At 53.3% G+C, this 27,276-nt stretch overlaps 4 protein-coding genes across 9 annotated transcripts; 1 reads left to right on the top strand and 3 right to left on the bottom strand.

Annotated features, from left to right (window-relative positions):
• Nucleotides 1-1,052: 1,052 nt before the first annotated feature.
• On the top strand, nt 1,053-10,019 carry supt5h (SPT5 homolog, DSIF elongation factor subunit). 3 transcript variants are annotated; one of them, XM_085916054.1, is made up of 31 exons: nt 1,053-2,207; nt 2,399-2,540; nt 2,747-2,849; nt 3,368-3,566; nt 3,663-3,731; nt 3,888-3,899; nt 3,971-4,040; nt 4,134-4,202; nt 4,500-4,565; nt 4,657-4,687; nt 4,761-4,829; nt 4,898-5,149; nt 5,238-5,327; nt 5,393-5,463; nt 5,549-5,654; nt 6,067-6,157; nt 6,242-6,378; nt 6,501-6,656; nt 6,748-6,894; nt 6,968-7,114; nt 7,202-7,327; nt 7,409-7,496; nt 7,567-7,704; nt 7,855-7,957; nt 8,098-8,204; nt 8,301-8,406; nt 8,502-8,660; nt 8,864-9,032; nt 9,176-9,373; nt 9,447-9,542; nt 9,701-10,019. In XM_085916054.1, exons 3-31 carry the CDS (start codon nt 2,766-2,768, stop codon nt 9,839-9,841), a joined length of 3,297 nt encoding a protein of 1,098 aa, XP_085772180.1. In that variant the 5' UTR covers nt 1,053-2,207; nt 2,399-2,540; nt 2,747-2,765; the 3' UTR covers nt 9,842-10,019. The 3 variants fall into 3 exon arrangements, with proteins under 3 accessions (XP_085772180.1, XP_085772182.1, XP_085772183.1); XM_085916056.1 differs by having other exon boundaries at nt 1,055-2,207; nt 3,416-3,566; XM_085916057.1 differs by lacking the exons at nt 1,053-2,207; nt 2,399-2,540 and having other exon boundaries at nt 3,355-3,566.
• triap1 (TP53 regulated inhibitor of apoptosis 1) lies at nt 1,366-2,940 on the bottom strand. 2 transcript variants are annotated; one of them, XM_085916059.1, is made up of 2 exons: nt 2,197-2,940; nt 1,366-1,960 (listed from the first exon to the last, which is right to left on the bottom strand). In XM_085916059.1, the coding sequence occupies exons 1-2, from the start codon at nt 2,242-2,244 to the stop codon at nt 1,679-1,681; spliced, it is 330 nt and encodes a 109-aa protein (XP_085772185.1). In that variant the 5' UTR covers nt 2,245-2,940; the 3' UTR covers nt 1,366-1,678. The 2 variants fall into 2 exon arrangements, with proteins under 2 accessions (XP_085772185.1, XP_085772186.1); XM_085916060.1 differs by lacking the exon at nt 2,197-2,940 and having other exon boundaries at nt 1,366-2,165.
• An 8-nt stretch (nt 10,020-10,027) lies between the features above and the next one.
• Nucleotides 10,028-12,324, bottom strand: rnaset2l (ribonuclease T2, like). Its single transcript, XM_085916058.1, is given in 8 exon segments — nt 10,028-10,481; nt 10,548-10,622; nt 10,738-10,987; nt 11,177-11,244; nt 11,324-11,381; nt 11,536-11,603; nt 12,040-12,218; nt 12,301-12,324. Coding segments are annotated over 7 exon segments (852 nt in total). The 5' UTR covers nt 12,202-12,218; nt 12,301-12,324; the 3' UTR covers nt 10,028-10,310.
• A 1,801-nt stretch (nt 12,325-14,125) lies between these two features.
• dlc (deltaC) lies at nt 14,126-25,226 on the bottom strand. 3 transcript variants are annotated; one of them, XM_085917027.1, is made up of 10 exons: nt 24,594-25,226; nt 23,782-24,045; nt 23,651-23,711; nt 22,665-22,922; nt 21,963-22,154; nt 21,715-21,884; nt 18,773-19,004; nt 16,110-16,764; nt 15,538-15,655; nt 14,126-14,724 (listed from the first exon to the last, which is right to left on the bottom strand). In XM_085917027.1, exons 1-10 carry the CDS (start codon nt 24,663-24,665, stop codon nt 14,719-14,721), a joined length of 2,028 nt encoding a protein of 675 aa, XP_085773153.1. In that variant the 5' UTR covers nt 24,666-25,226; the 3' UTR covers nt 14,126-14,718. The 3 variants fall into 3 exon arrangements, with proteins under 3 accessions (XP_085773153.1, XP_085773151.1, XP_085773152.1); XM_085917025.1 differs by having other exon boundaries at nt 14,126-15,655; XM_085917026.1 differs by lacking the exon at nt 24,594-25,226 and having other exon boundaries at nt 14,126-15,655; nt 23,018-23,711; nt 23,782-23,858.
• Between the last annotated feature and the right edge of the window lie 2,050 nt (nt 25,227-27,276).

Raw genomic sequence — 27,276 nt, 5'->3', positions numbered from 1 at the left:
TGATTTGTTGGAGCAAGTTCATTTGGTTTTCACTTCCCAAGCCGAAACATGTCAGGCAATGCAACCTAAAATATCTTGTTTGTGATCAAAGAACCAGTCCAATAATTGTCATGTTTTTTCTTTTGGGGTTTTTTTCAATTGAAATGACGTTTACACGAAGGTGCGAAACTTGAGTGTCGCTCCCTGTATGTAGTTGTTGACCTCCAACAACTTATCATTAGATCATCATATATGTTGTTATTTCATATGTCATCTAATCATTTCTATTTTCCTGAAACCTTTTTCTATGCTACAATATTTAGGAACTTCTTTCAAAGATGTCTTTTTTGGGCTTCGTAGAAGAATAGAAACTCTTTTTTTTTTAAGAAATATACTAAGAAATGATCAGCCCTCCCGAGGCTCTGTCACTATGTGCTTTGTGTACACTGTTTAAGTCACACACCTCCCTCTTGTTGTGACGATCATCATTATTATTATCATTATTATACATATATATTTTTTTTTTCCTTCTTCTTCTTGTTTTGTCAGACATGTCCCAAGGACACCCTAAAATGCTTCTCTGCAGAAGTCCGAGTTCTCGTCACAGAGTGGGAAAGAACTGAAGGGAACCTTTTGAAAAAATTGGAACGGGGCCTCAAGTTCTTAGAAGCTGGTCCTCACAACCAGGTAAGCAGCCAGGAAAGGATGATATGCATATTCTATATATTATGCATACAACAAAATGAAATTCAGTTGAGAAATAAGCAAAGTAAGATTGATTTTCAATGTCCACGCATTTACTAGTTTGATGAGAACAACGGCCCTCCCAACATGGTCACCGCGAAGACACGCAAAATCCGAAAGTTCCTCCCCATTTTGGGTGGGTGGTTTTTTTTTTTTTTTTTTAAATGATTATTATTATTTTTGCCAATTTTTACAGAGCCAGTCAGCGTGTGGTCCGTGTGAGCTCCACCCAGAAGAAAACGTCCAACGCTTCCTGTGGGAACTTCACCGAACTTTGGAGGGCATCAACTCGGCTTTTAGCGCCATTGCCTGAAACGGCCGTCAGCTGCATGCCAGGCACTTGCTAGCTAGCACTGCAAATCTCCGAAGGAAGGGAATTCTTTCGGACTGACGTGCGTCTCTTTGGTTTACATACCAACTCGTATCCCGTCTTTTAGCAGGTGCCACGACGATATTATTCGGAAAGCATCTATTTCATCAGCTATATTTAAAAAAAAAAAATTTTTTAATCATCTGCCGGCATCTCTTTTTAAATAGCATTCTTTCTCAGCCTGGAGTATCATGTAAAAAAATTCAATGATTACCTTTCAACCGACAAGTAGGTAAATTGATGTTTTGAAATCATAAGTCAGGGAAAATAGCTTGTTGAAATACTGTTCCCTTTATTTCATAAATAGCTTGCAACACTTTGAAGAGAATTTGCCATTTTTGTAGAGATTTGATGAAGGCACTCGCAGTCGTGCACGTGGCGAGCATTTGTCATAAAAGCCAAGGTCCAAGCCCACAATGTTCATCTCGTCCCGAAGTGTGACTTCTCTTTCTGTCGCCAGCGGCGTCGTTGTGAGGACAGAAAACCAAGAAGCGCAAGTGTGCCGCCATCAGCTCAGGTCCGAAGCCGCAGTGTTGTTGTTGTTGCTGCTGCTGCTGCGAGGCGGGCTCGTTTCTTGTCTCTTTTTCAGCCATCGGGCTTGTCCTTGTTTGGACCCATGAAGTCCAGGCCGTCCACGGGGATGTCCTTGTCTTTGATAGCCTTCTGCACGCAGCGCTGGTACAGCCGGAAGCTGTCCGTACACGGCTCGGCACCTCGCTCTCCCTTCAGGAACTTGTCGGCGAACCATCGGTTGAAACATTGGTCGTACTCCCGCTTGAGCTCCGTGCAAGCCTCGCCCACGCTGTTCATCTCTCGAGCGACGGACGGACGGACGGAGGAAGGAAGGAAGAAATCCCCACAATAGCCCTCGAAAACAAACAAACAAACAAACAAACAAACAAGCCACTTGAGACAGACTTTGTGCTGCGCTCACTTCACGTCACGAGACGAGACGCAACCTGGGACCTCAACGTGTGACGTCACGTTGAAACCAAGATCCCGGGAGAAGAACCGCCGCTTACTCCTTCGTTTACTGCGGGACCCGCCGCGTATACGCCCAAAATAAGAATAGTAGTCGATACGCTGAAGAAGAAGAAAAAAACCTCGGTATTAGGTATTATTTGCCGTCGTTGTTTTTGCAAGCCCATCATCCCCTCGGTTTCACGTCAGATGATCCTGTCTGGTATCTGCTGGAGCCATCCAGTCAACATCGAGCTTGCCCCTAGTCTAGTGCCTCCATCACAAGTTCGAAGTGAGACGTCTTTCTTTCTCTCTCTCTCTCTCGCTTTCTTTCCCCCTTTGCAGCCGCCCAAACCCTCGCGAGATCGGCCAGATCCCCGGAATTCTCGCGATTGATTCCAGCGGCTGCGAAAGAAGGCCGCGAAACAAGGCGATCATTTTCATTTCGGCTTGTTTTCTCTCACCCCCGAGCGATCAACTGAAGACGGTACGTGCAACTTGTGAAGCTCAAAAGCGGGTCGTCGTTTAGAAATGTGGGGAAGGTCCCGCTGGCGCCAAAGTCAACATGGCTTGGCTATGCTCGGCTAGGCCTGTGGATCTTAGCTTAGCTTAGCTTTAGCACAGCAGGTTGCGCTGAATTCAAAGGACGGAGCGAGGTTGTCTTGATGTTTGTCTTCGTTTGCGCTTCTGCAGTCCCGCGGAGCCCTCAAAGATGTCTGACAGCGACGACAGCGACTTCTCCGACAACCAGAGCGAGCGCAGCAGTGACGGAGAAGCCGAAGAGGTGGAGAATGAGGTAGGCTCGTGCTAATGCTAATGGCAACAATTGACACATCAACCAAGGCGCCGGACTTTCCTTCTTTAAAATTCTGTGTGTGTGTGTGTGTGTGTGTGTGTGTGTGTGTGTGTGTGTGTGTGTGTTTTGCCTTAATTTCCCTGCACAACTATGGTCGAAACGATAACCACGATTGTCGTCATGCTCTGCTCTTCATGTTTGGGAACCCACGTTGTATTATTACTACCGCAATGGGTTTTTCACAATTGTCAGTGCCGCATTCATTTTGTAATAAATGTATTTGATACAATATATATATAGCTGTATGCAATTAAATTGCAGGTACCATTTGCAAACATTGTTTTGCGGGGTCACAACCTGATGTAGTTAATTAGAATACGGATGAAATTATTGTTCCAAAACACATGGGAAGAGGCTTTTGAAAATCTGAATTCTCAATGCAATAGTGAGCACACAAGTATTGCAGTTAGATCTTTTTTTTTTTTTTTTTTTTTAACTCTCCCAGCCCTTATTCGTAGATGCCGCGTCAAGCGAGTCATCCGAAATTCTATCACGTTGGCATTCAGGAGGAGCCGGCCAGCCCCGTGGGGAGCGACAAGGTGGCTGAGGAGGAGGGTGAGGACCTGGATGATGAGTATGACGAAGAGGAGGAAGAGGACGACGACGACCGTCCTCGAAAGAAGCCGCGTCATGGAGGCTTCATCCTGGACGAAGCCGGTACAAAATCTCTTGATTGAATGTTGTTTTGCTTGTTTTTTTTTTTTTTCAAGCTTCCTCCTCCTGCGAGTTCTCAACTCTTGTTTTTCCTCTCAGATGTGGACGACGAGGATGAGGATGAAGAAGACCAATGGGAGGAAGGAGCTGAGGACATCCTGGAGAAAGGTGAGAATTCTCCTTAGTAGCGGCTCAACCGCTGCTAAGTCTGCGGCCGTCAATGTCTGCTCTGTTCTTCTGCCATCATGCTTTGTGTGACCCAAGCCGCCTCCAATCTTCTCATTCTACTTTTGTGACATTCTATTTTCTCCTCCTCTCGCGCAGAGGAGGCCGAAGGTAAGTGGCCGCGTCGGCGGGCGCCACACTGATTGACGTCGTCGGGAGTGACGCCAAGCGCCTGCTTTCAGTGTCCAACATCGACCACGTGGTCCTGGATGACGACCACTCGGGTTCCAGGAGGCTCCAGAACCTCTGGAGGTGAGAGCGAGGCTGTTTATGCGGCGTTGGCACTGACTCGGTGAGCGCTGAACGGCTGCTAACAGCCAGTTGGCCTGTTTGGCGCGTGCGCAGGGACTCTCGAGAGGAGGCGCTGGGCGAATACTACATGAGGAAGTACGCCAAGTCCTCCGGAGGGGAGCAGTGAGTATTTCTGGATTTCTCGGAGAGTTTGAAGATCTCTTCGTTCGTGCTCGACGAGGGGCAGATTTGCCCACAAAGTGGCCTTTGAAAGACTTGAATACGCTGCAATCCCAATTCCTCAGAAATGAGTGGAAAGAAACCTTAAGTTGCGGCAAGCCCGTATTCGTCGTCCCTATTTAATTTCTTGTCTTCAGCCGGAGGGCCTTCGAAAGCGGTTGCAGCTTTTGACTTGGTCAAATATGCAAAGCATCAATATTCCAAGTGGGATCTAGCCTTTTCCTCCTCTGTGGCGTGCAGCTACTCGGGAGGGTCGGAGGAGCTGTCTGATGACATCACCCAGCAACAGCTTCTTCCGGGTGTCAAGTATGTAAACGCCTGTTTGGCAAACTGCGGCGGCCAGCTCACGCAATCACGCCGTGTGTTCTAACTGCTTGACTGCATTTGTCAACACCAGGGATCCTAACCTGTGGACTGTCAAGTGCAAGGTGCCATTCCTACCCGCATACGCGCGCGCGCACGCACACACGCACTTGCTCACGGTGTCTCCCGGCTTCACAGATTGGGGAGGAGAGGGCGACCGCCATCGCACTGATGAGAAAGTTCATCGCCTATCAGTTCACGGACACGGTAAGAAGCTCGTCTGCACGACCGGGAAGCCGCTGACCCCCAACCCCGTCCTCGCTCGGCCCTCGCAGCCGCTCCAGATCAAGTCGGTGGTGGCCCCGGACCACGTGAAAGGTTACATCTACGTGGAGTCCTACAAGCAGACGCACGTGAAAGCCGCCATCGAGGGCATCGGAAACCTTCGCATGGGCTTGTGGAAGCAGCAGATGGTTCCCATCAAGGAGATGACGGATGTCCTCAAGGTGGTCAAAGAGGTCACCAACCTGAAGCCCAAATCCTGGGTCAGGCTCAAACGAGGCCTGTACAAAGAAGACATCGCGCAGGTAACTCGGCCGGCCGCAAGAACATTTGTGCAACTTGAGGCCTGTGAGCGATCAAACCGTGTATTTGCGTGCTTTGCTCTCCCTCCAGGTGGACTACGTAGAGCCCAGCCAGAACACCATCTCCCTCAAAATGATCCCTCGCATTGAATTGGACCGCATCAAAGCCAAGATGAGCTTGGTAGGTCGCTGGCACGCCGCACGCACGCACGCGCGCGCTTTGTCTGATTCCTTGCGTGTCTGCAGAAAGACTGGTATGCCAAGAGGAAGAAGTTCAAGCGACCCGCTCAGAGGCTCTTTGATGCCGAAAAAATCAGGTCCACGCACAGCGGCACCAAGTCTGGCGCCTGCCCGCCCGCCGTGCGTGTATGGTGCGGTGACACCTGTGTGTTTGATTGACAGGTCGCTCGGCGGGGAGGTCAGTCACGACGGCGACTTCATGATCTTTGAAGGCAATCGGTACAGCCGCAAAGGATTCCTGTTCAAGAGCTTCGCCATGTCGGCAGTGGTGAGCAGCTCCCTCCCTGCGTGACTCCAATCGTAATTGGTTGCTCCATTATTTTTATTTTTTTTCTTCAACCCAACTACGAGGGCTACAAGTAACTATTGTTTTGATAATTGCTTCATTGATTGCGAGGGCTAACTGGAGAAGATGAATGTTTGGGCTTGCTACGAGCTGTTTTGTGTAATCCGCAAATTTCCTGCCTCTGGACCACTATCAGTCAAGTGTCTCATTGCTCTGCTTTCATATGGAAATGACATTTCCCCAAAAGATAGCTCCGCAAATTGCAGATGAGACGGCTCAACAGTCCGTCGTCACCCTGCATCCATCCGCGTCATGGACTGACTGACTGACTGACTGTCTGTCTGTCTTTAATGCTGACCCACCCAGCGGTTTGGTCACGTGTCTCCTCTGACAGATCACAGATGGCGTGAAGCCCACACTGTCCGAGTTGGAGAAGTTCGAAGACCAGCCGGAAGGAATCGACTTGGAGGTGGTCACCGAGTCAGGTTGGCGGCGCGCGTGTTCTTTGCGGCAGGATGTGTGGGGGCGTGTCCCTTTGCCGCAAGCAATGGCACTTTGTGTCTCTGCAGGCAAGGAGCGTGAGCACAACCTGCAGGCGGGCGACAACGTGGAGGTGTGCGAGGGGGAGCTGATCAACCTGCAGGGGAAGATCCTCAGCGTAGACGGCAACAAGATCACCATCATGCCCAAACACGAAGACCTCAAGGTGCGCCTTTCTTTTGAGAAAGCCTCATTCCTGATTTGTGTTCTTCCCGACCCGACTGCTCACCTTGGGTCTCTTCGACGTGTCCGCTTGGAAGAAGTATGCCTTTATTGTCTTCACTTTAGGACCCCCTGGAGTTTCCGGCTCAAGAGTTAAAGAAATACTTCCGAATGGGCGACCACGTGAAAGTGATCGCCGGCCGATACGAAGGTGACACCGGCCTCATCGTACGCGTAGAGGAGAACTTTGTCATCCTCTTCTCTGACCTCACCATGCACGAGGTAGCCCCTCCCTCCCTCCCTCCGTGCGTCGTGTCGGCCGTCTGGATTTTGGATTTCATCGTCTGTGGTTATTTTTGTTGCCTGCCCGCAGCTGAAGGTGTTGCCCAGAGATCTGCAGCTCTGTTCAGAAACGGCATCTGGCGTGGACGCGGGGGGGCAGCACGAGTGGGGGGAGTTGGTCCAGCTGGACCCGCAGACGGTGGGCGTTATCGTGCGGCTGGAGAGAGAAACCTTCCAGGTAAAGCGCCAGGCGTAAACCACCACCTCGGTCCACGCTTGAGCCTCGCGCCGTGCCGCTCGTCTTTCGGCAGGTCCTCAACATGCGCGGCAAATTGCTGACGGTGCGCCACCAGGCGGTCAACCGGAAGAAGGACAACCGCTTTGCCGTGGCCTTGGACTCGGAGCAGAACAACATCCACGTCAAAGACATCGTGAAGGTCATCGACGGGCCGCACTCGGTGAGGGCGCTCGGGACTGGCTCGCTTTCCCCGGCGGGCGGGTCTGGTGGCGCTGCGTCCGGTTGACGTGCGTGTGCTCGCCCGCAGGGCCGCGAAGGCGAGATCCGCCACCTTTTCCGAGGTTTCGCCTTCCTGCACTGCAAGAAGCTGGTGGAGAACGGAGGGATGTTTGTCTGCAATACGCGCCACCTGGTGTTGGCCGGTGGCTCCAAGGTAAGTCCATCTGGGGAAAAAGCAGTTGAATGGAAGACGGAGTCAGGCTCCTTCCATAGTAACGACGGCGCCGTGTTTCAGCCCAGAGACGTGACCAACTTCACGGTGGGCAGCTTTGCTCCCATGAGCCCTCGCATCAGCAGCCCCGTGCATCACGGCGGCGGCGGCGGTAAGCGGCGCCCGCTGCCGAGACGAGCCGAACCGAGGCCTCGCGTCTGATGCCGCCGCTCGCCCCGCAGGTGCTCAACAGCGAGGAGGAGGAGGAGGAGGAGGAGGAGGAGGAGGAGGAGGGGGAGGCGGCATGGGACGGGGCCGAGGACGACGGGACAACGAGCTGATCGGTCAGACCGTTCGCATCTCGCAGGGTCCATACAAAGGTAAGCGCCCAAACAGCTTCAGCTCCTCATTCACTCCCAATCCATTGCAAAGCAAAAAAGGAATACAGATGATCCTAGTTTTTGTTTTCTTTTTCCCTTTCATGTGGTTTTTCATCCTAATGTCCGTCCGCTCGCTCGCTCGCTCCCCAGGTTACATCGGTGTGGTGAAGGACGCCACGGAGTCCACGGCCAGAGTGGAGCTCCACTCCACCTGTCAGACCATCTCCGTCGACAGACAGCGCTTGACCACCATGTAAGCCAGCCAGCCAGCCAGCCAGCTAGCCGTGGTTTTTGCTTTTGAACCGTGCGAGTGCGCCGCCGCCTTGCTGACACGGCGTGCCTTGCTGACATGGCGTGCCGTGCTTGGCTTCTCTCTCTCTCTCTCTCTCGTAGGGGTGCGCAGAAACACAGCGGCATGACCTCCACCCACGGGCGCACGCCCATGTACGGCTCGGGCTCCCGGACGCCCATGTGCGGCTCTCAGACACCGCTGCATGACGGTGAGCAATGGCGCTTCATTATTTGGAGCCGCTAGAAGGCAGGCGACACGACCCACCTTGTACACAACGAACCTTGTACCGCTTTCTGGCAAACAGGAAGCCGTACGCCTCACAGCGGCTCGCAGACGCCGTTGCACGATGGCAGCAGGACGCCTGGCCAGAGCGGAGCCTGGGACCCCAACAATCCCAACACGCCGTCCAGGTGAAGCCCACATAGCTGAAATGGATCTTTCAGGGGGGAATCGCTCGGCTCGGCTCGTCTCGTCTCGGGCTGACGCGCAAACGTTCACATTGCAGGAACGACGAGGAGTACGACTTTGGCTTTGACGACGAGCCCTCGCCCTCGCCTCAGGGCTACGGGGGGACCCCCAACCCCCAGACGCCAGGTTACCCAGAAGTGCCGTCTCCGCAGGTCAACAATACATACAACCCTCAGACGCCGGGCACGCCGGCCATGTGAGTGGAATCTCGTCGGCCCCGGCGGGCCTTTGACACGCTTCCTTTTTGCCGGACGCAGGAACAATCCCACATTCCTTCAGCATGTCATCCATTTGAAATGGTTCCATAGTGACTTGCGCTTCTTTTTCTTTTCAGGCCACATCATGTCATTGAAGCCTTTTTCTTACATGTGTGTGTCATGACCTTGTGTGCCCGTGCAGGTACAACACGGAGCAATATTCTCCTTACACCGCCCCCTCCCCCCAAGGCTCCTACCAGCCCAGTCCTAGTCCTCAGAGCTACCACCAGGTGGCGCCCTCGCCGGTAGGCTACCAGAACACCCACTCTCCGGCCAGCTACCACCCCACGCCGTCCCCCATGGCCTACCAGGTAACAACGTCCCTCCGTGGTTGGAACGGCGGGATTCGGCGCCCGACGCCGGCGGCTGTCAGATTGCGACGGCGGCAATCGTGGGCTTACGAGTTGATCTCTGAACATTGTCTGATCGTCACGGATCATCCATCATTCCGCAGGCCAGCCCCAGTCCCAGTCCGGTGGGCTACAGCCCCATGACGCCCGGAGCGCCCTCTCCCGGCGGCTACAATCCCCACACGCCGGGCTCCAACATCGAGCAGGGCGCCAGCGACTGGGTGACCACCGACATTCTCGTGCGGGTCAAGGACTCCTTCATGGACCTGATGGGACAGACGGGAGTCATCCGCAGCGTCACGGTGAGAACCGGGTCGAGTTCACCGTAACGAGCGTTCATTCAGACTTGTGACCGAGCCCGGGCGTCTTTTGCAGGGCGGCATGTGCTCCGTCTTCATGCAGGAGTCGGAGAAGGTGGTGAGCGTCAGCGGCGAGCACCTGGAGCCCGTCACGCCCACCAAGAACGACAAGGTAACCCGGCCGGCCCGGCTCGGCCAGGCCCGGCTCGGCCAGGCTCGGCCAGGCCCGGCTCGGCCAGGCTCGGCCAGGCCCGGCTCGGCCAGGCCCGGCCAGGCCCGGCCCGGCGCCTCGTACGCGTCCTGGGACTTGAGCGCTTTTGCCGCCCGCAGGTGAAGGTGATACTGGGAGAGCACCGGGAGGCCACGGGCACCCTGCTGAGCATCGACGGAGACGACGGCATCGTGCGCAAAGTTCTGGACAACCAACTCATGATCCTCAACCTGCGTTTCCTGGGATGTCTGGGCCACTGAGGCAGCCGCGAGAAAAACACCCATTTGTGTTTAGCTGTCAAGTGACTCTTTTACTCCAAATGCTGCTTTTCTTTTTGTTCTTCCCCGTTTTTCATTTTTTCTTAGTTCATCAGCACAATGATTACCAGCGCCGTCAGATTTGAGTGACGCACGGACGTCAATAAAGTATGAAACATGGGATTGTGTCCACATCGCTTTATTTAGGCAAGGAAAAGGAAAGAGCAACCAAACAAGAGCGCAAAGCAAAAAAAAAAAAGGGGGTGGGGCAAGGCTAGAAAGAAAAAAGCAAAGTTTGAATGGCTCAGCTCCAGCCTGGGCTGGGCTGGGCTGGCTTCACATTTTCTGATGCATGTCGTTTTGTTTGGTTTGAAGGAATGTTTGCTCAGCGGGTCGGGTGGGGTCGTGCCCGTCCGTCCGTCTGTCCGTCCGCCCACCTTTTAGTGGCAGAGGACCGGTCCGAACCCAAACGTCATCCGCAGGGACGCAGCGGGCGCTGCCGGTCGATGGGCAGCAAGTAGAAGGTCCCCTGAGCCGGGCAGGGGTGACCTATGGAGATAGGGGTCACGTCCGCGGTGCGCTCGCAGCCGACAGTCAGGTTGCGAGACAGGCGGATCTTCACCTGGAACCAAACCTCGCGCCCCTGAAAGATAAGAGAGGAGATAGCAAAGCAACAAAATGTCTGGCGGGAGAAGAAAGAGGAAGCCACCTGGTCGTCTTGGACGCACTGAATCTCACACGCGTCGCCGAGCAGAGGAGCGAGGACGTCCTGCACCTCAGACAGCTGCACGCAAGTTAAGGCAGGAAGGAAGGCCCACCGCATATTTCAAAGGCAGCGATTGCATTTGTGGATTGAGGAGCTTTGTTGCTGCTTTTGCACTTGACGTGTCGACAGTTACCTTGTAAGGTCGATGGCAGGATGGCTGGATGCCGGCGTCCTCCAGGGCTCAGTGGCACACACACGCACGCACACACGTTTGGTAAAAGCCGTTGTCATGATATGTCAGCGCTGCGCTGCGCTCCATGCTCGCTCACTTGTGCAGGTCGAAGCGGCCTCTGAGCTTGAGACACGTCTGGAAGTATCTGAGCGGAGAGTTGAGGCCTTCCACGCACGCTGCGCACGCGCCGTGTTTCTCCCACTCGTCCCTCCTGAAAGACACGCGTGTCCATCATCATCCTCCTCCGTTGGCTGCTTTTCATCCACTCTGATTGGATCAATAACGCTCAAGCCGCCGTCGTTTTCCATTTGAATGATTGGCGGTGTCTCGACTCTTTACCAGGACGGAGGTTTTTTTTGGTATTTTTTTTTTTCCCCCCTTCTCTGAGTCGTTCCCTCACCAGAAATAGAAGCTGGGTCGAGTTTTCAACAAGGACGGCCACCGCTCTTCCAGCGCGTCCTGCAGCTCCTGAGGGAAGCGCCCGCCGGTCACGGCCAAGCTTGCACTCAAACATTGGGCCCGCCCGCCGGCCGGCCAACGGCCCTACCTGCACGTCGGAGAAGAACATGGGCCAACACCTGCAGCATTGTTGCACCTTCATGGGCCTGAGAAGACGAGGCACAATGCAAGTTGAGCCAGCGCGTGGCCGGAGGTGGCTTTGGCCCGTGGATTGCCTTTGGAAGGCACCATTCAAAAACGGCCGCCAGCGCTCTGGATTTGAGTCACCGAATGAGACGCCGTGAGAGTTTCGCGCTTTACCACAGGCCGTGGATGGTCCAGGTGTCGACGTGCTCGGGAATGGTGCAGAGAGAAGCGTTGTCCAACGACTGGGGCAAGGCAAAAACAAAGACGCAAGGTCAAGCCAGACTATCCTTTCTTAAATCTCTGTCATTGGTTCACTTGATGACCGTCTTTCTTTCTTTCTTTCTTTCTTTCTTTCTTTCTTTCTTTCTTTCTTTCTTTCTTTCTTTCTTTCTTTCTTTCTTTCTTTCTTTCTTTCTTTCTTTTCTTTTTTTCTTTTTTTCTTTTCTTTTTTTCTTTTCTTTTTTCCTTGCTTGCTTGCTTGCTTGCTTGCCTCCTTCTTTGCTTCGCTTGTCAGTGTTTGTCTCCCACCTGGAAGGTTGTGGCTTCCATCCTCACCCCTAGTTGTTGTTGTATAGCAGTCGTACAACGACACTAAAGGCATGCTTTTCCTTGCTTCCTTGCTTCCTTGCTTCCTTGCTTCCTTGCTCTCCTTTCATGCCATCCCGCGTGGAAGGTCACCTGGCAGAAGGCCGCCGGCCACTGCAGCGTGAAGACGGCGCACGTCCACGTGCAAAACGTCTTGTCGCCGCCACCCGCTCCACGGTATCGGTGGCCACCCTCATCTTGCGGCAGCGCCGCGATCCTCACGCAGGCCAGCAGGGGCAGCAGCCAGCGCAACATCTTCAACCTCCTCGCCTCTCCAAACATGCAAAGGCGCCTCGAGATATGAGTGATTTTTGTTCCAGCGTCGAGTTCTCGTCTCGCTCCCGTAGCACTTACCAGAAAGGCGCCGACTGCTCACTGGCGTCGGTGCCCAGAAAAGAGAAGTGAAAACAAAACCTTTGACGGCTTGTTCCTCGTTCTAAACTTGCGTGCCACCTGCCGCTCGTCGAGAGTACGGAGAAAAAGAAGAAGTAACAAACGCTGGCAGATGGGTTGCAGTCGGAAGTCAAAACTCTTTTCAAACGCAAAAGATCGCCATCTCTATGGTTGTCAACCTTCTCTCAATAAAATATCCACCTTGGGAATAAATCAGTTCTCATTTCTGCTTTTGCTATTTTTGGATGCACGTTGTGCATCGCACTTGCCCACAAAATGGGAGGAATCAGGTCAAAGGTCACAACATTTGTCACCTTGATGTTGACCCACGGAGAGTGCACGATTGTACTTCCTGTGGCATGACTCAACAGTAGCAGGATACAGGAAGCGGCCAGTCGTGCCGGCGGATAGGCCGAGCACGTACAAAAGAGACACACACTCCGTGCGCAATCACACAGATACGCACGTTGACACAAACTAGACAAAAAGACATTTGCGCAGGCCAGGTCAAAGGTTATCAACATTCCTGTTAGCTCACTTTGGACGGCTGAATTCAAACACATGCAAACATGCACACGCATGCACAAGTGAGCGGAGCCTGGGCTCTTCCATAAAATTAGGCTTAGGATTTCAAAGTAGCCTTCGAAGCTAGGCTTTTTTAAAGCTAAGCTGAAGCTTTCAAACTAGGCTTTCAAATTAACCCTGACTGGGGAATTTTTGACCCACTTATGCATGGCTTTGCTTTGTTTTCTGGGAGGGCATTCATTTCAAAATACGCTTGTGTGTGTGTGCCGGGTTCTGTTATTGTCATCAAGGCGTCGGCAGCGGCGCTTTGCCCTCGTGACCGTCACGCCGACTCTTGGATTCCCACCGGGCCTGAGGTTAAAGGTCAGCAGAAGGCGGATGCGAAGAGGAACCAACCCGGCAGGAATGAAGAGGAAGGACAAGAAGGAAAAAAAACACAACGAGGGGGAGGTGAAGGTGAGCCCGAGCAAAGTCAAGACCGCCGCTGGGCTCTTGCTTTGTGTCTAAAGACGACGACATCCTGAAAATAGAAACAATGCGCGCCAGCTTGGTTGCGAGTGCCTGAACGGAAAGTGCCAGCGAGCATAGCCGCTGGCTTGAAATGCTAAGGAGGTGCCGAGAGTAGCTAGCCTGCTGTGCTAATAGTCAGGGCAGCGCAGCGTAGCGTAGCGCTTGCCAAATGCTCAAATGCTAACGCTCGGCACGCTAGCGTGACGCACGCGTAGGAAGCTTTCGGAGGTGACGGACATTTTTTACCCAGGGCACAAAGTCTTTTATGCGTGCACACTAATGGAACTGTCACGCACAAAAGTAAGCCACAAAAATGTACGCAGAAAAAAAACACAACACAAGCGCGCACACACACACACACACACACACACACACACACACACGGTTGAGAAGCTGGGAAAAGGTTTGGGTGTGGGTTAAAGGTTACAGAGGGTGACCAAGTGATGACAGGTGCTTGACTGTGTATTTTATGAGTGTGTGTGTGTGTGTGTGTGTTCTGCTTTCATGTGCACTTCCTCCTTCTCAGGTGTGACATATCCATCACTACTTCATTCCCACGCTCACACACAAGAAGAAAAGAAAGTTCAAGCCACAACAACTGGGCCGGCCCTACACAAACACATACAGTATACCAATTGGGATTGAAATGTGGCCTACAAAAACACCCAGACTTTTTCACTATGCTCAAAAATGGACAACTACACGCTAAGTATTTTGAAGAAGTTGCAGTTTGACGGCCAAGAGATAGTGGCCGCACACAAATTCCAAAGTTGACCTCTTACATGTTTGCAAACTTTTAAACAGGAAGTCAAATGACAGACACACTTAGTGGAGTTTTATGGGGCAGCTGTTGACCAAAAAGGGCTCTGCGGGAAGTAACAAGTTGACTTACTAAATGTTTGCAAACTTTTAAACAGGAAGTCAAACAACACACACACACACACACACACACACACAGAGTGCAGAGAGTTTGCTTTTGTCATTTATTTAGGAAAATAGACGCGGATTGCATTTGTTAAATAGGAACTATGTACACCTTGACGTAGAAATTAAATAAAACTGTACACACATTGCATGGTCTGAATTTAAGACCCGCCCACTGGCACTACAGACACAATTTTGGTAGCAAAAGATGACCACCGAGGCAAAGTTTGGTCGATTGGCGACGCTCGGCGTTAACGACGCGCTCGGCGAGACGGAGGCCCAGATTGGAAAAGTGCAAAGGGTGCGCAACATTCAGTCTTTGGTTTCCTCCGGCTTTTTCTCTCTTGGCAAAAGCAGAGGCAAAGAAAGGAGGAAAAGCTTTCATTCCGGCCGGCGGCTTCTCCTTTGGCGCGCTGGAGATCAAACCTGCGGAGGGAAAAGAAGACAAAGATGCCACTGATTGACGTGATGCGGAAGGCCTGCCCGTCGTCTTCGCCGGCCGTGCGTACGCGTGCGTCAAATTTGTTTTCAAGCCCTCAGTCGCCCGTTGTGTACCAGCAGCAGGAAAGACTGGGCCAAAAAGCTTGTCTTACCTGAAGCGGAATCCCTTATCTTTAGCGCTCGAGGTGGAAACCCTAAACGCTTTCGCTACTTTCCAAAAGCTACTTTCGCTTTGTTGTCTGGTGTTTTTTGCAGTTGTGTTGTATTGCTTTAACAATAAAAAAAAATATATATAAAAAAAATAAAAAGGTTTTTTAGTTGTAATGATTTTGTTTCTTTCACTCAGAGGAGTGTCATTGAAATGATCTATTGGTGGATGGATGGATGGATGGATGGATGGATGGATGGATGGATGGATGGATGTGGATGGATGGATGGATGGATGGATGGATGGATGTGGATGGATGGATGGATGGATGGATGGATGTGGATGGATGGATGGATGGATGGATGGATGGATGGATGGATGGATGGATGGATGGATGGATGGATGAGTGTGGATGGATGGATGGACGGACGGGTGGATAAACACACAACCGCACACACATGCATACACATGCATCCTTGAAAAACAACAGTCATTTGCCCGCCCCCAAAGTCAGAGGTGAGTTTGCGTCTCGCTGGGCCGCCACGTTGTTTCCTGTTTGTGTTGGAGAGGAGCCTGTTGAGTGCACACGGGTGCTGACTCCGCCCTCCGTTCCTTCCTCCTCCCCAAACGCCCAGCTTTTGTGTGTGTACCTCAGTGGCAAAGACGCAGTGTTCCATCTGCTCGGGCAGGGCCAGGACGGGCTGGTAGCGCACTTCTGCCAGCAAAGTTGCCGCCGCCGCCGCCGCCGCCGCCTCCTTGCGCTCCACTCTGATAGACAGACAGACAGACAGACAGACAGACAGACGGGCAAAGCGTTAGATTGCACAACACTGACACCGACGAGTGACGAGAAAAAGGTACCCGAGCACGTTGCCCCAAAACTGAGGGAAGGAATACACAAAAGAGTTTGGAAGAAAAAAATACGCTGACAAAGCTGCTGAGCGTGAAGAAAAAAAGCCCACCGGTTACGTCTTAGAAGAGCCACTGCGCAGTTGACATTTCAAGGCAGGGACCGCCCCGCCAAAAGCCACCGGGGGCACCCACCCTCATATTTTGAGCAGCAACGCAAGTGCAGCGAGCAAACACAATTGGCAAACTTTTGTTCAAATGTTCCACTTCAAATACAGTGTAGGGTATTTGAAAGTCATAAAATGGCCGGGGGGGGGGAAAAAAACAAAGCTTTGGAATTTTTTTCGGTAGGGTTAGGCGGGTGTTTTTTTACCTGTCCAACTTGTTGCTGATTTGCTCCACAGCCTGGTTGTAGTCAGTGGTCATTTGATTTTTGAAGACGGTCCCGCGCCTGGCTCCGTCCCTGCTCAGCTCCACGTCCTTATTGGACACTTTGACGTGTCCCCTGTCCTCGGCCACCGATCGGTTGTTGGCGGCCTCCAGGTTGTTCTTGAGCGACGCAGCCGCCAGCTCCCTGCCGCGCCGCAGTTGGCGCGCGACGAAGACGGCGCCCGCCGCCAGGAGGCTCAGCGTCACGGCGGCCAGCGCGCAGGCGGCAAGCGCGGCAGGGAAGGCGTCCTCGGAAGGCGGCGGTCCGGCGGGCCAGACCGCGTCCTCGCAGCGCGGCCCCATGAATCCCGGCGGACACTGGCACACGGGCCCGGAGAAGTGGGCAAAGCAGCGGCCGCCGTTGAGGCACGGGAAGCGGTCGCAGGGGCTGGAGCGCAAGGAGCAGTCCTTGCCGCCAAAGCCCAGCGCGCAGGTGCACGTGAAGTCGGCCACGCCGTCGGCGCAGGTTCCCGCGTTGCGGCAAGGGTTGCTGGCGCAGTCGTCCACGTTGGTCTGGCAGCGGGGGCCGGCGAAACCTGCGCGGCAGCGGCACGCCACCGCGCCCGCCTGCTCGGAGCCCGAGTCCACGCACTCGCCGCCTTGAGGCAAAAGAAAAGACACCTTGGCTTAGGGTGGCGGCCTAGCAGCCACATTTATTGGAAGAGAAAAAGGGAGATGGTTAGATGGCTGCTGATTGCTTTGCGTTGACATATTCATGTCATCTGCACTCTCAAAAGCAACAAAACACAAACTATCTTTAAGCACACTAGCGTAGCTCCCTAACCTTGAAAAGGCCTTCCAAACAGCACAGCTCGGCCTTAACGAATATCGACGAAAACCAGTTCATTGAGCACATTAGCCTTCGTGTTAGCTTCTAATGTTGGCCTTAACAAATATCTGGTTTTGCACTTTGGCCATCACAAACACATTCAAAACATTTGGGGTGATGATGATGAAAAAAACTTTAGCACGTCCACTGTAAGCAACAACTTCACCATGGGTTGCCTTTGCATGTCATCCATGCATCCATCCATCCATGCATCCATCCATCCATGCATCCATCCATCCATCCATCCATCCATCCATCCATCCATCCATCCATCCATCCATCCAACACCCCATGATATTGGAACAACTAACAAGCACTTTAACCACAACAAGTAAGCAAAAGGAAAGACAAAAAAAAAAAAAATAGCAGTGTGTTCCAAATGTAGTTATTTTCCTTGTCTTCCAAGAATATTAAAATACAACTTGACTAAAGGATTATGGAAAATACCCCTTGAAATTGGGATTGCAATTTGATTTGCCTCCACGAGCATGCGCTTGAAATCAAAGCTTCCTGTGTGAATGAATCTATAAAGACGGCCCTTTTGTCTGCAACAGATGTCCAAAGTTACAAAACAAAATGAATGAATCGTCATTCACATTGGAACAGCTTCACCGCCGTCATACAACGCTATTCATTTGAAAGAAAAACAAAGCGCAGGCGGGCAGTCCACGGCCGGACGGCAGCGTGGTGGGACGAGCTCCGACGGAATTGCGCCGCGCTCCGACGGAATTGCGCCGCGCTCCGACGGAATTCCGACGGAATTGCGCCGCGCTCCGACGGAATTGCGCCGCGCTCCGACGGAATTGCGCCGCGCTCCGACGGAATTGCGCCGCGGTGACAGTCAACAAGGGCGAATGAATGTCATGTCATGTCAGCAACAGGAAGCGGCGGCCGTCTCCACGCCTGTTTTGATGAAGCCTCTCCGGTGAAAGGGAACAAAACTCGATGGAGTCAGCGCTCCACCGTCCGCTTGGCCTTTTGGACTTGACGCAAATCACGCCAGGTTTTGCGTGCGTGCCCCAAAATGGCGAGCTGGTTGAGAGCAATTATTGCCGGGAAAAAGCACTCCGACACGATGCTCTCGTAGAAACAGATTGAACTGCTGCTTCCACCGAGCGCTTTCCTTTCAACACTGGCTCAGCTGTGATGGCAGCGCCTCCGAGCTAGGCTAAAGTCACTCGCCCTGGCTGGCTGGCCTGAGCGTTCCAGGCTGGAGTCAGGCCAGGAATCAATGCTACGCCTGCCTGTGTCAGGTCAGCGTGTTTGTTGACTGTCTTTGCGCCGGTAAACACGCCGCTGGCCCCACGTTTGTGCGGCCTTTCTCCTTCGCTGCTAGTCAGGCGGGAAGGCTTTGGAGATTGACGATAAGATCAACCCGCCCAAGGGGAGATAACCATCTGCTAATGCGGCCATTTCACGCTCTTGTTTGGGCCGCGCTGGCGCCCGCCGTCCGTCACTTCCTGATTAGCCACCGTCTTTTTTTAGCTTTAGCTGCAAGTCAGCCGTGTTTTGGCTGCGCTTTAGCCCTCCGGCAAGTATTTTTCCAAAATGACAAGACAATGTGATGTTGCTAATGTTAGCAACATCCTTGTTTCCTGCACAGTGGGGGGCCCCACAACCCATTTGATGCCATCCTGGACCCAAATCTACACTTAAGATATTCGAAAGCGGAATCATTATATCGTCAATGTTGGGAGTCTACTTTTTTCACCGTCTGACAAGCAGAAGAATACTCAAGACTAACATTAGCCAAGCTTAGTGTGGGGCAATTGAGTTACCGTTAGCGCAGGGGTTGCTGCCGCAGCGGTTGGCCTTCATCTCACAGTTGGAGCCGGCGTACCCTGGCGGGCAGCGGCACGTGTAGCCGCCGCCAGCGCCGCCGCCCGCCGCGCTCGTCTCGCACACGCCGCGGTTGAAGCAGGGCTCGTCGGCGCACGTCAAGACGCCGGCGCCGCAGTCGGGGCCGGAGAAGCCCCGAGGACACGCGCACACGTAGCCGTCCGACAAATTCTGAAAGCAAAGAAAGAATTGGACTTTTAGCACCAGCAAAAACAAACAGTGTGTGTGCGCGCGCGCGCGCGCTGGGCGCTAAAAAGAGCCGCTGCTCCAAAAAGGAGACGACCAATTGACTTTTGAATTGTGGCCATTCGTGTTTGGCCTAGCTGTCTTTGGCTGGATGGAAGCTGCCTCTGTGATCTCGGATGAGGCAGCCAGTCAGATGTATCTATCCATGAATGGAGAGGAATTTTCAATTCATTTATTTGGCCTTCATGGCCTCAGAATATCTTCCTACGTTGCAAGATGTTGGCTTTGTTGGACTTTTCGGGAGTGTTGGAACGCTGCCGAGTCAGCCCAAAGAGTTTCGGGACCGGCGACGACTCTGCCTGCTCTTCATCCACTCAATTGTACAAGGCCCGTTTTCGTCTTTTCCAAAAGAGGATGCCGCGTGTGTGTGTGTGTGTGTGTGTGTGTGTGTGTGTGTGTGTGTGTGGAATGGAAAGCAGACTGGAGCTATTCTGCGCTTTTTAGGGAGATTTGTTTTGATCTTTGCCATTCTACGTGAAATGTTGCCTTCACAGAATCATTGGCTTGCAATGGCATCCTATTGTAAAGCACCAGTTGGCTAGATTGACAAAATTTGACTGCTTGATTGATGGATTGATGGATTGATTGATGGATCGATGGATTGATTGATCGATGGATTGATTGATTGATTGATTGAAGATGTGGGCGCATTCTAACGCAAGGCCACCCTGTAACGTGTCATTGTTGCACCACTAACTTTGCTCTCCACCAAAGATAGCCAGTAGAAAGCCACGCTAGACCCAAAACATTGTCAAAACGCCCGACCGCAGATATATGTGTGCGTGCACATATACAAACACATACACACACATACACACTACACATACACATATATGTGTGTGTGTATGTATGTGTGTGTGTATATATATATATATATATATATATATAATATTTATTTATTTATTTATGGTTTTTGCTTTGGGGTCTTCCTAAATGCTAAAAATATTCATATAAAAAAATGTTTTAGTCTTTACTATGTTTGATGATGGCAAACATTAAAGTGTGCCAAACATGCAAAGAAACAAGACTTGCCCTGTGCCAGCAAGTGAGGGCCTAGTTTTGCGTCCCCCATTGACTGGTCTAAATATAGTCTGCCATTGACTGGTGACGGATCCATTGTTTGTGTCCCGGGACGTCAAGTGTGGCGACAGGGAGTTGCTGTTGTTGAAAGGGCGGGCCTCCATCCGGCCAGTGCAGTTTTAGGTCGCCATCTTCAACAGAAACGCAAGCGCGGCCATCTGGCCACGCCGGCAAATCTGCACCTGCGAGCGAGGTCATCCTCCAGCGTGAGCGCCCACGTCTTCTGGCCAGGTTGAAGGGGGATCAAAGTGAGGCTTACCGGCGGCCGGCTTCACCGAAGCGACGCAGCTGGCCAGGATGCTCCAGAAGCGGTCGCTGTCCAAGCCTTGCGCTTTCCTTGGGTCTGCTTTTGTGGCAGACGCTGCAGATCAGCGCTCGGTGGGCCGCTCGGGTGCCATCAGGGAGATCTGCCGGCGACCGTGAAGGAGAATAGCAGAAGAAGCCGCGCCAGTCGGCACCACTGGCGGAGGGTTGCCGACGGGACGCAGCCGGCTGGGTCCTTTTGAACACTTTGAGTTTCCTCCGTGTGGCGTTTCAGCTGGTCCGCATCACCTTGCCTGCGTCCTCTCCTCGGGGAGAGGTGGTGGCGGCGGCGGCGGCAAGAGATCTCGAGGCAGGGGAGCTCGCGGTGGCCAACGTCCAAGGAGAAGAGAACAAAGTCAGCATCGGCGGAGTATTGCTGACGGTGGGCACGGTGGCATCAGAGAAGGATTGCCGTGAGGCCAGATGGTCGGCCGGCGGGCTGGCTGGCCGGCGGGCTGGCCGCATGGCTGGCCGGCGGACTGGCCGGCGGGCTGGCCGGCGGGCTGGCCGCATGGCTGGCCGCAGGGCCGGTCGAGAGCCGGCCGGCCAACCGTCTGTCGTCATCCGAGACTTGGTGTTTCCTGACCTCATCAATCACCTTTCCTCAAGGAGATCTGGCAGCAGTCAATCATACTTGACGATTCTTTCGAGTGCGGCCACTGGTGGACAATGGGCTGGTCCCGTCCCGTAACAGCTGGCAGTACCCTGGAGTGGTTTGTCTGCATGTGGCCTGATATTGACTGGCGACCATTCTATTGTTTGTCGGTACGTAGCCCGACATAGACTGGCCAAAGAGCGGCAAATAAGCATCATCGTAAAAAAAACACAAGTAATACTAATTCTGACTTGTTCTGACAAATGTGCACACAAGTTAATCCGCCGTGCTCGCTAGCTAGCACTCTGCACGCATCTAAAAATGGGGGGGGGGGCCGCTTGTAAACAAGCAAGGCAAGTGGAAATGGCTTATATGGCAACATTTTGGGAAGACCAAGAGTAGACAAATATCAGGTGCAAGATGTGTTTTGCAAAACGTTCTATGTTTATGTTATGTCTTATGTTTGTTCTATGTCAATCAAATAAGATTGATTTTTAAAAAATATATATATATATATATTATTCTGAATGCAGTAGTGATCGGTCGACTACCCACTTACTACAGCTGAAAATGTGACGATGATGGAGAAATAAGAGGTATTGTATAAGACATTGACAAAAATATATATAGCAATAAAATAAAGCCGGTTGGGCTGACCTTGCAGCTGCCTCCGTTCCTGCAGGGGGTGCTGTCGCACAGGTCGTTCTTGATCTCGCAGTTGTTCCCGCTGAATCCCGGCCTGCAGGCGCAGGTGTAGCTGCCCTGCCCGGTGTTGGTGCACGAGGCGCCGTTATGGCACGGCTTGTGGTTGGTGCAGTAGTTGAGGTCTGAGGGCGGCAAAAAAGCCCCTCGCTCAGGCGGGCCCGACGGCTGGCCCCCCCCCGGGGCTCGGCGCCGGCACTCACCCTGGTCGCAGTAGAGTCCGCCCCAGCCCTCTTTGCAGTCGCACTGCCACGGCTGCCGGCAGGTCCCGTGCAGGCAGTCCGGGTGGAGCGCGCACTGGTCGCAGCGCTCGCCCTGCCAGCCCTGACGACACGCGCACTCGCCGGGGGACTCGCAGAAGCCGTGCTCGGCGCTGCAGCCGGAAGCGCAGATGGCTGGAGGCGGGCGAGGAAGGAGGGAGGGAGGGAGGGAGGGAGGGATGGATGGATGGATGGATGGATGGATGGATGGATGGATGGATGGATGGATGGATGGATCAGGGAGGGAGCAAAGATGGCAGCAAGTCAGCCAGGGCGCGTGAAAAAAATGATAAGGTCCAAACTATCGCTGGAACGTGTGCACACACAAGCACATGACCTCACGTGCACAAACGCACACCGGTACACTTACACAAACATGCATATGTATAACACTGTATATACTTGCATATGTATGAACACTGCAGAGCACCTTCGCATGAACACGCACATTAGCAGACACTACCACACGCACTTGTTAGTTCAACGTGAAGCCAAGCAGGTGCTCTGTGCCATCTCTTTTCATGACTGTGTCGGCATTGTTGGACAAAAAGAAAAGGAAGCGAAGGAGAGAACGCCCAAAGCTGGGAAAACAAGTCAAAGTGAGCGGCGGAGCGGCGGAGCGGCGGGGCGGCGGAGCGGACTCACGGCGAGCGCAGTATTGGCCCGCCCAGCCGTCCAGGCACTGGCGCTGGCCGTCGCGTCGGCAGGTGTAGTGTCCGAAAGTGTCGTTTCGGGGGCGGCAGAAGGCGGCGCAGGCGGCGCCGTGATAGTGCTGGTCGCACACAACGCGGTAGGCGTAATGCACGCGGCCGCGCTCGCCAAAGTGGACGTCCTGTAACCAATCCTCGCCTACACGCAGCTGTCGCCGTGTCGCCAGGTGACTGATCAGGTTGTTCTGCTTCTCTGAGGGAAAAGAAAAAGGGGGGCACACGCAGCCAAGGAGTCAACGACTGAGGCACGAGTCGACTGAGCTCCCTTCTTGAGCCTCCCTCGCTCACCCCCCGACCACCAAGGAGCCCAAGTAAGGTGCAGAGTACAAGCGTGGATTGGGGGGGAAGCAGCCATCCCCTGTTGGTTGGTTGGTTGGTTGGTTGTCTGCTGAAAATGCTCCTACGTCCAGTGAGGAGCCCTCGTGTTGTCCAATGCAAACCCTGTGGCATCTACAGGCAACCAACCGCAAGGCGCTATGGAGAGACTTCTAGAAAGGTGGCCCGCCGCCCCCACACTGAGGCACAAGCCAACCTGACGCCTGCTCGAGGCCCCACCATAAAGCGAGAGGCTTTGCGTGGGGAAAGGCCACTGAACGTACAGTACGTACAGCCTAGCCTAGCCTAGCCCACTAGTGGTGACCTACGTCTGGCCAAATTCAAAATGATGCAGCAGAAAACACTTTGAACAAGCTCGCCATCAAATTCTACGTTCCATTTGGTCCAGCTCCAGGTGCCAGCGAAAAAGGCTTCGATTGCACTGCAATGCTCAACGGTGCCACAAGAGGGTGCCACAGGGCTCTTTAGGTTCGAATGGGGGATGACTTCAAAGATTTAGCATGAGCTGCAACTGGTGAATGTGCGACTTGAGTGCGTGAAGGCGCCGCTCGGTGTAGAAACTGAGGTACTGCAGCAGAGTTGTACCTGCGGAGTCCAGTTGGGGAGACTCGGCAGTCCAGGCCTCCAAGATGAAAGAGAAAGTTCCCTGGAGGAAAGGAAAACGTGAAATCTCCATGAACAAATCAGTGGTGGGGTCGGCGGTGGGGCCTACTTACAGGCCACTTGAAGTGGAAGGGCACCCGAAGAGGATCGCTCCCGCCGATGGAGCCCGGCTCAGTGGCCAGGATCTCGGTGAGCGCGGTTCCGTACGTGCAGGGCGGCTTGGGGTCGATGACGTCCTGTGCGTGCTTGAGGCACACCCGGAAGAAGAGGTGGCACGCGCGCGACGGCGCTCGGCACAGCGGCGCGCTCGTGCTCGTGCCCGTGCCCGTGCGCGTCAGCGACTCGATCTTCAGTTCGAACACCCCGGACGACTCCGTCTGCAGGTTGACATGCACCATCCATGACGTCATTGGGACAAAAATGAGGGCACGGACGCGACGCAAAGAGACAACAAAATGGGGCTCTTGGCGGCTCAATCACGGCAATGCAAACACACACAAACTGCGGATTCGAGCTTCTTACAATCTAGTTGATTTAAAATATCGATCAAAAGACAAAGGGAGTCGACGTTAAAAAATAAAAGGCCGTCTGAAAATGATCATTCAGATGACTGCTGCGAGACAGCAATTACGTCAAGACGTTGAAGACATTCAGCTCTCGCTTTTTCTTTCGTGATGTTATCTAACTTAGCGGAAAACGCGCACACACGAAAATAAGTAGCAAGCCACATACATGTTCAACAAGTCTCAATTCACGAAACGACTCGAGAAGGAATTAAAAGTCAAAGGTCGCTCGCGCGCCCCTGTGCGTAAAAGCGCTCGAGGAGGTCGGAGGAGAGTCCAGTCAAGGAGTCAAGTCAAGACGACGAAGCGAAAGTAGACAAGTGGACTCAGTCGATTCGAGCAAAGTAAAGCAAAGTACTGACGGTGAGCGCTCGCATTAGGATGACGAGCAGAGCGGCCAGCAGGCAGCGCGCCATGGCGCCTCCGAGCTGCATCCAGAAGTTACCAAAGTCCAAAACGTGCGTCGCGCAGCCAGGCACGAAGACAGCCAGGCAGGCAGGCACGCAGGCAGGCAGGCAGGAAGGAAGACAGGCGGGCCGGCCGGCAGGCAGGCAGGCAGGAAGACAGGCAGCCAGGCAGCCGCGCTCCCAACGACAGTGAAAGAGACGAGCGCGAGCGCCAGGTAGGAAGGAAGGAAGGAAGGAAGGAAGGAAGGTGGAACACTGAAGACTGGAGCGCCGGCCCGGAGGGACTTTTTTTTTATAGCAGTTAGGAGGAGGAGGAGGAGGAGGAGGAGGAGAAAGGAAGACGGGTAGGTGGGGAAAGGGCCGAGGGGGCCGAGGGGGCCGTGCAGACGAGGGGAAGCGGGCTGGAGGGCGCGTCCACTGCAAGAAATGTCGCTTGCTCGCTCGCCCGAAGGCGAAAATTAATCCCTGTCAAACCGAAAGTGCTTTCAGGTGAATCGACGTCACTTCCGGCACAACACAACAACACGACTGCACTGTTAAGTTATTTGGAACAAGTTGGCACACAGAAACCTGCTGATGTCACTTCCATGTATGGGCATACCCACGTGACCTCTAGCTTTACACTTGCGAACACACTGGACAACTTCTCAATCCATTCGTGCACGTAACGCGTACGAGTCGACGTGAGTGTGTTCTTCAAGTCTGCTCTGATAACACACACAGGGACGACCGCTCCTCGCACGAGCAAACACATCAAATGAAACCTACAGTGACGTCGATGACGGTGTGCACATTTCAGGGGCGGCGGGCGAAAAGATTGACGCCACAGCCAAAGTGCGCTCGCACCTGACTGGCCGCTCCCGCCCCAATGATTTTTTTTTCGCCCTTACCAGGGCAGCGCGTGCCTCCAAGACTACCAGAGACGCACCATGCACGCTCCCGCGTCAGTGTGTGAGCGCGTGTGGGTTGTCGACACGTTCATGAATAGTAAACAAAAGTAATACACAACTATCCATTTGAAAGACAGACGCGCGTGCACGCCGCATCAGGAAGCGCGCCGGGCAAAACGAATGCATATTCGATCGCGCGCCATCTGCTCATTGATCACACGAGCCCATCCTACTCGCCACGCGCCCTCCCTTTTGTTCGCGCGTGAGCAAGTGGCTCGCGTGAAGGAAGGTGTCAACTCCATCCAGGCCAGGCCAGGCCAGGCCAGGCCAGGCCAGGCCAGGCCAGGCAAGCGGCGTGCATGCGTGTGAAGGCCTCGTGTCGCTTTGAGGAAGGGGGTGCGGGAACGGGGCAGCCCCGCCCTACCCCTCATTCCCACCTTTTCCTCCCGGCGGGGTGTCGTGGGAACGTCTGCGGAGGTGTGACCACGCGTGACGAGTCATAAATGTCAGGTGTGAAATCGACACCCGCAAACACACGGCAGTCTTTTTTTTTTTCATCTCGTCTGTCAATCAAGAGCAGGCGAAGAAAGACAAGCAAGTCAAGTCAACTAAGTGTTGAGCTTTTTGAAAGGTGCATGGCATCAGTGGCCATTGAAATGGAAACGTGCGCCAAACTTGACACCTAGTTCATTTCGCTTGATTCAAATTCAAACATCACATGCGCAAGTTGTAGGTCATCTTCCATCACAAACTTAACGCTTTGCTCAAATGCACAACGAAGTATTGTGAAATGTGACCAAATGTTGTCAACTTGGTTGATACCTTGCCGGCCGGCCGGTTCCAGAGGACGGACAGTCGTGAGGAGGACGACGGACAACGAGGCGAAGAGAGAGGAGAGCGGGATGCAGGTGTGTCGCGACGCCGCGCCGCGCCGCGCCGCGCCACGCCGCGCCACGTCACGCCACGCCACGCGAGGGAAGAAGCCCTGCTTGCTGCCGCCTAGGGAGCCCAACGCATGCGTGCGTGCGTGCGCGCGTGGGAGAAAGAAGGACGACGCGCGCCGTTGCAAACGGGCTCTGCATGCTTGACAATGCATTGAGTTGAGCCCCCGAAGATTTTGGGTTAGGAAAAGAGCAAAAGCATTTGAAAGACTCAAGCAAATTGCTAGGTGTGAAAGCGTGTAGGTGTCACATTTTTTTCTGTCGCTGCAGTTTGTCACCAGCATGACAAGTGTGTGCGTGTGCGAGGGAGGGAGGGAGGGTCAAATGGTCCTCAGTCATAAAGCATATGCCAGTGTTCCCAAGGATCACAATCAAGCGGTCAAGTGGCAGCGAGGCTTCTTTTCAAAACTTCTGAAAAGCTCCAAATAGCTTCAATTGCTCGTCGTGCCTGCAATGAGATCCGAGAATGACCTATGAAATGTCCGCACGCGTTCTCATGCATCAATTGAGATGCTCAGCTAGAATCTTGACGCCCCCCCCTCCCCTGCCCTGCCCCGCCCCGCCCCAAGCTGGAGAATAGGCAATGCAAACGTGTCGACTCCAGAAAGTTACGGTGACTTCATTGCCTGCCAGGATGACGATGAGCAAATGTGTCGTTGGCTAAATGCTAAAAACATCGCATTTTACACCCACGAGCTAATGTCTTTCTTTTTTTTCTGGGGCGCATGCGTGAGTGCAAAAACAAAATGCTAGTTGTTTTTTTTGTTGAGCACTTGGCCAACATTCTACCTATACATTCAAACAAAA

Source organism: Syngnathus leptorhynchus, chromosome 7 (assembly GCF_054491065.1).
Source record: "Syngnathus leptorhynchus isolate UIUO chromosome 7, UIUO_Slep, whole genome shotgun sequence".
NCBI lineage: Eukaryota > Metazoa > Chordata > Actinopteri > Syngnathiformes > Syngnathidae > Syngnathus > Syngnathus leptorhynchus.
The sequence above is the reverse complement of the archived record's forward strand: the minus strand, read 5'-3'. Positions and strand labels throughout refer to the sequence as shown.

Excerpts from the sequence above, each read along its gene's own strand:
- triap1 (XM_085916059.1), bottom strand. The coding sequence starts at position 2,244 with ATGATGGGCTTGCAAAAACAACGACGGCAAATAATACCTAATACCGAG. Across the intron at positions 1,961-2,196 it reads AAATAATACCTAATACCGAG|GGCTATTGTGGGGATTTCTT; the intron begins GTTTTTTTCTTC and ends TTTGTTTTCGAG.
- supt5h (XM_085916054.1), top strand. The coding sequence starts at position 2,766 with ATGTCTGACAGCGACGACAGCGACTTCTCCGACAACCAGAGCGAGCGC. Across the intron at positions 6,379-6,500 it reads CCAAACACGAAGACCTCAAG|GACCCCCTGGAGTTTCCGGC; the intron begins GTGCGCCTTTCT and ends TCTTCACTTTAG. Across the intron at positions 9,033-9,175 it reads CGTCCCCCATGGCCTACCAG|GCCAGCCCCAGTCCCAGTCC; the intron begins GTAACAACGTCC and ends ATCATTCCGCAG.
- dlc (XM_085917025.1), bottom strand. The coding sequence starts at position 24,665 with ATGCAGCTCGGAGGCGCCATGGCGCGCTGCCTGCTGGCCGCTCTGCTC. Across the intron at positions 22,155-22,664 it reads GGGCCAATACTGCGCTCGCC|CCATCTGCGCTTCCGGCTGC; the intron begins GTGAGTCCGCTC and ends GCCCGCCTCCAG. Across the intron at positions 19,005-21,714 it reads GGAACGGAGGCAGCTGCAAG|AATTTGTCGGACGGCTACGT; the intron begins GTCAGCCCAACC and ends CTTTGCTTTCAG.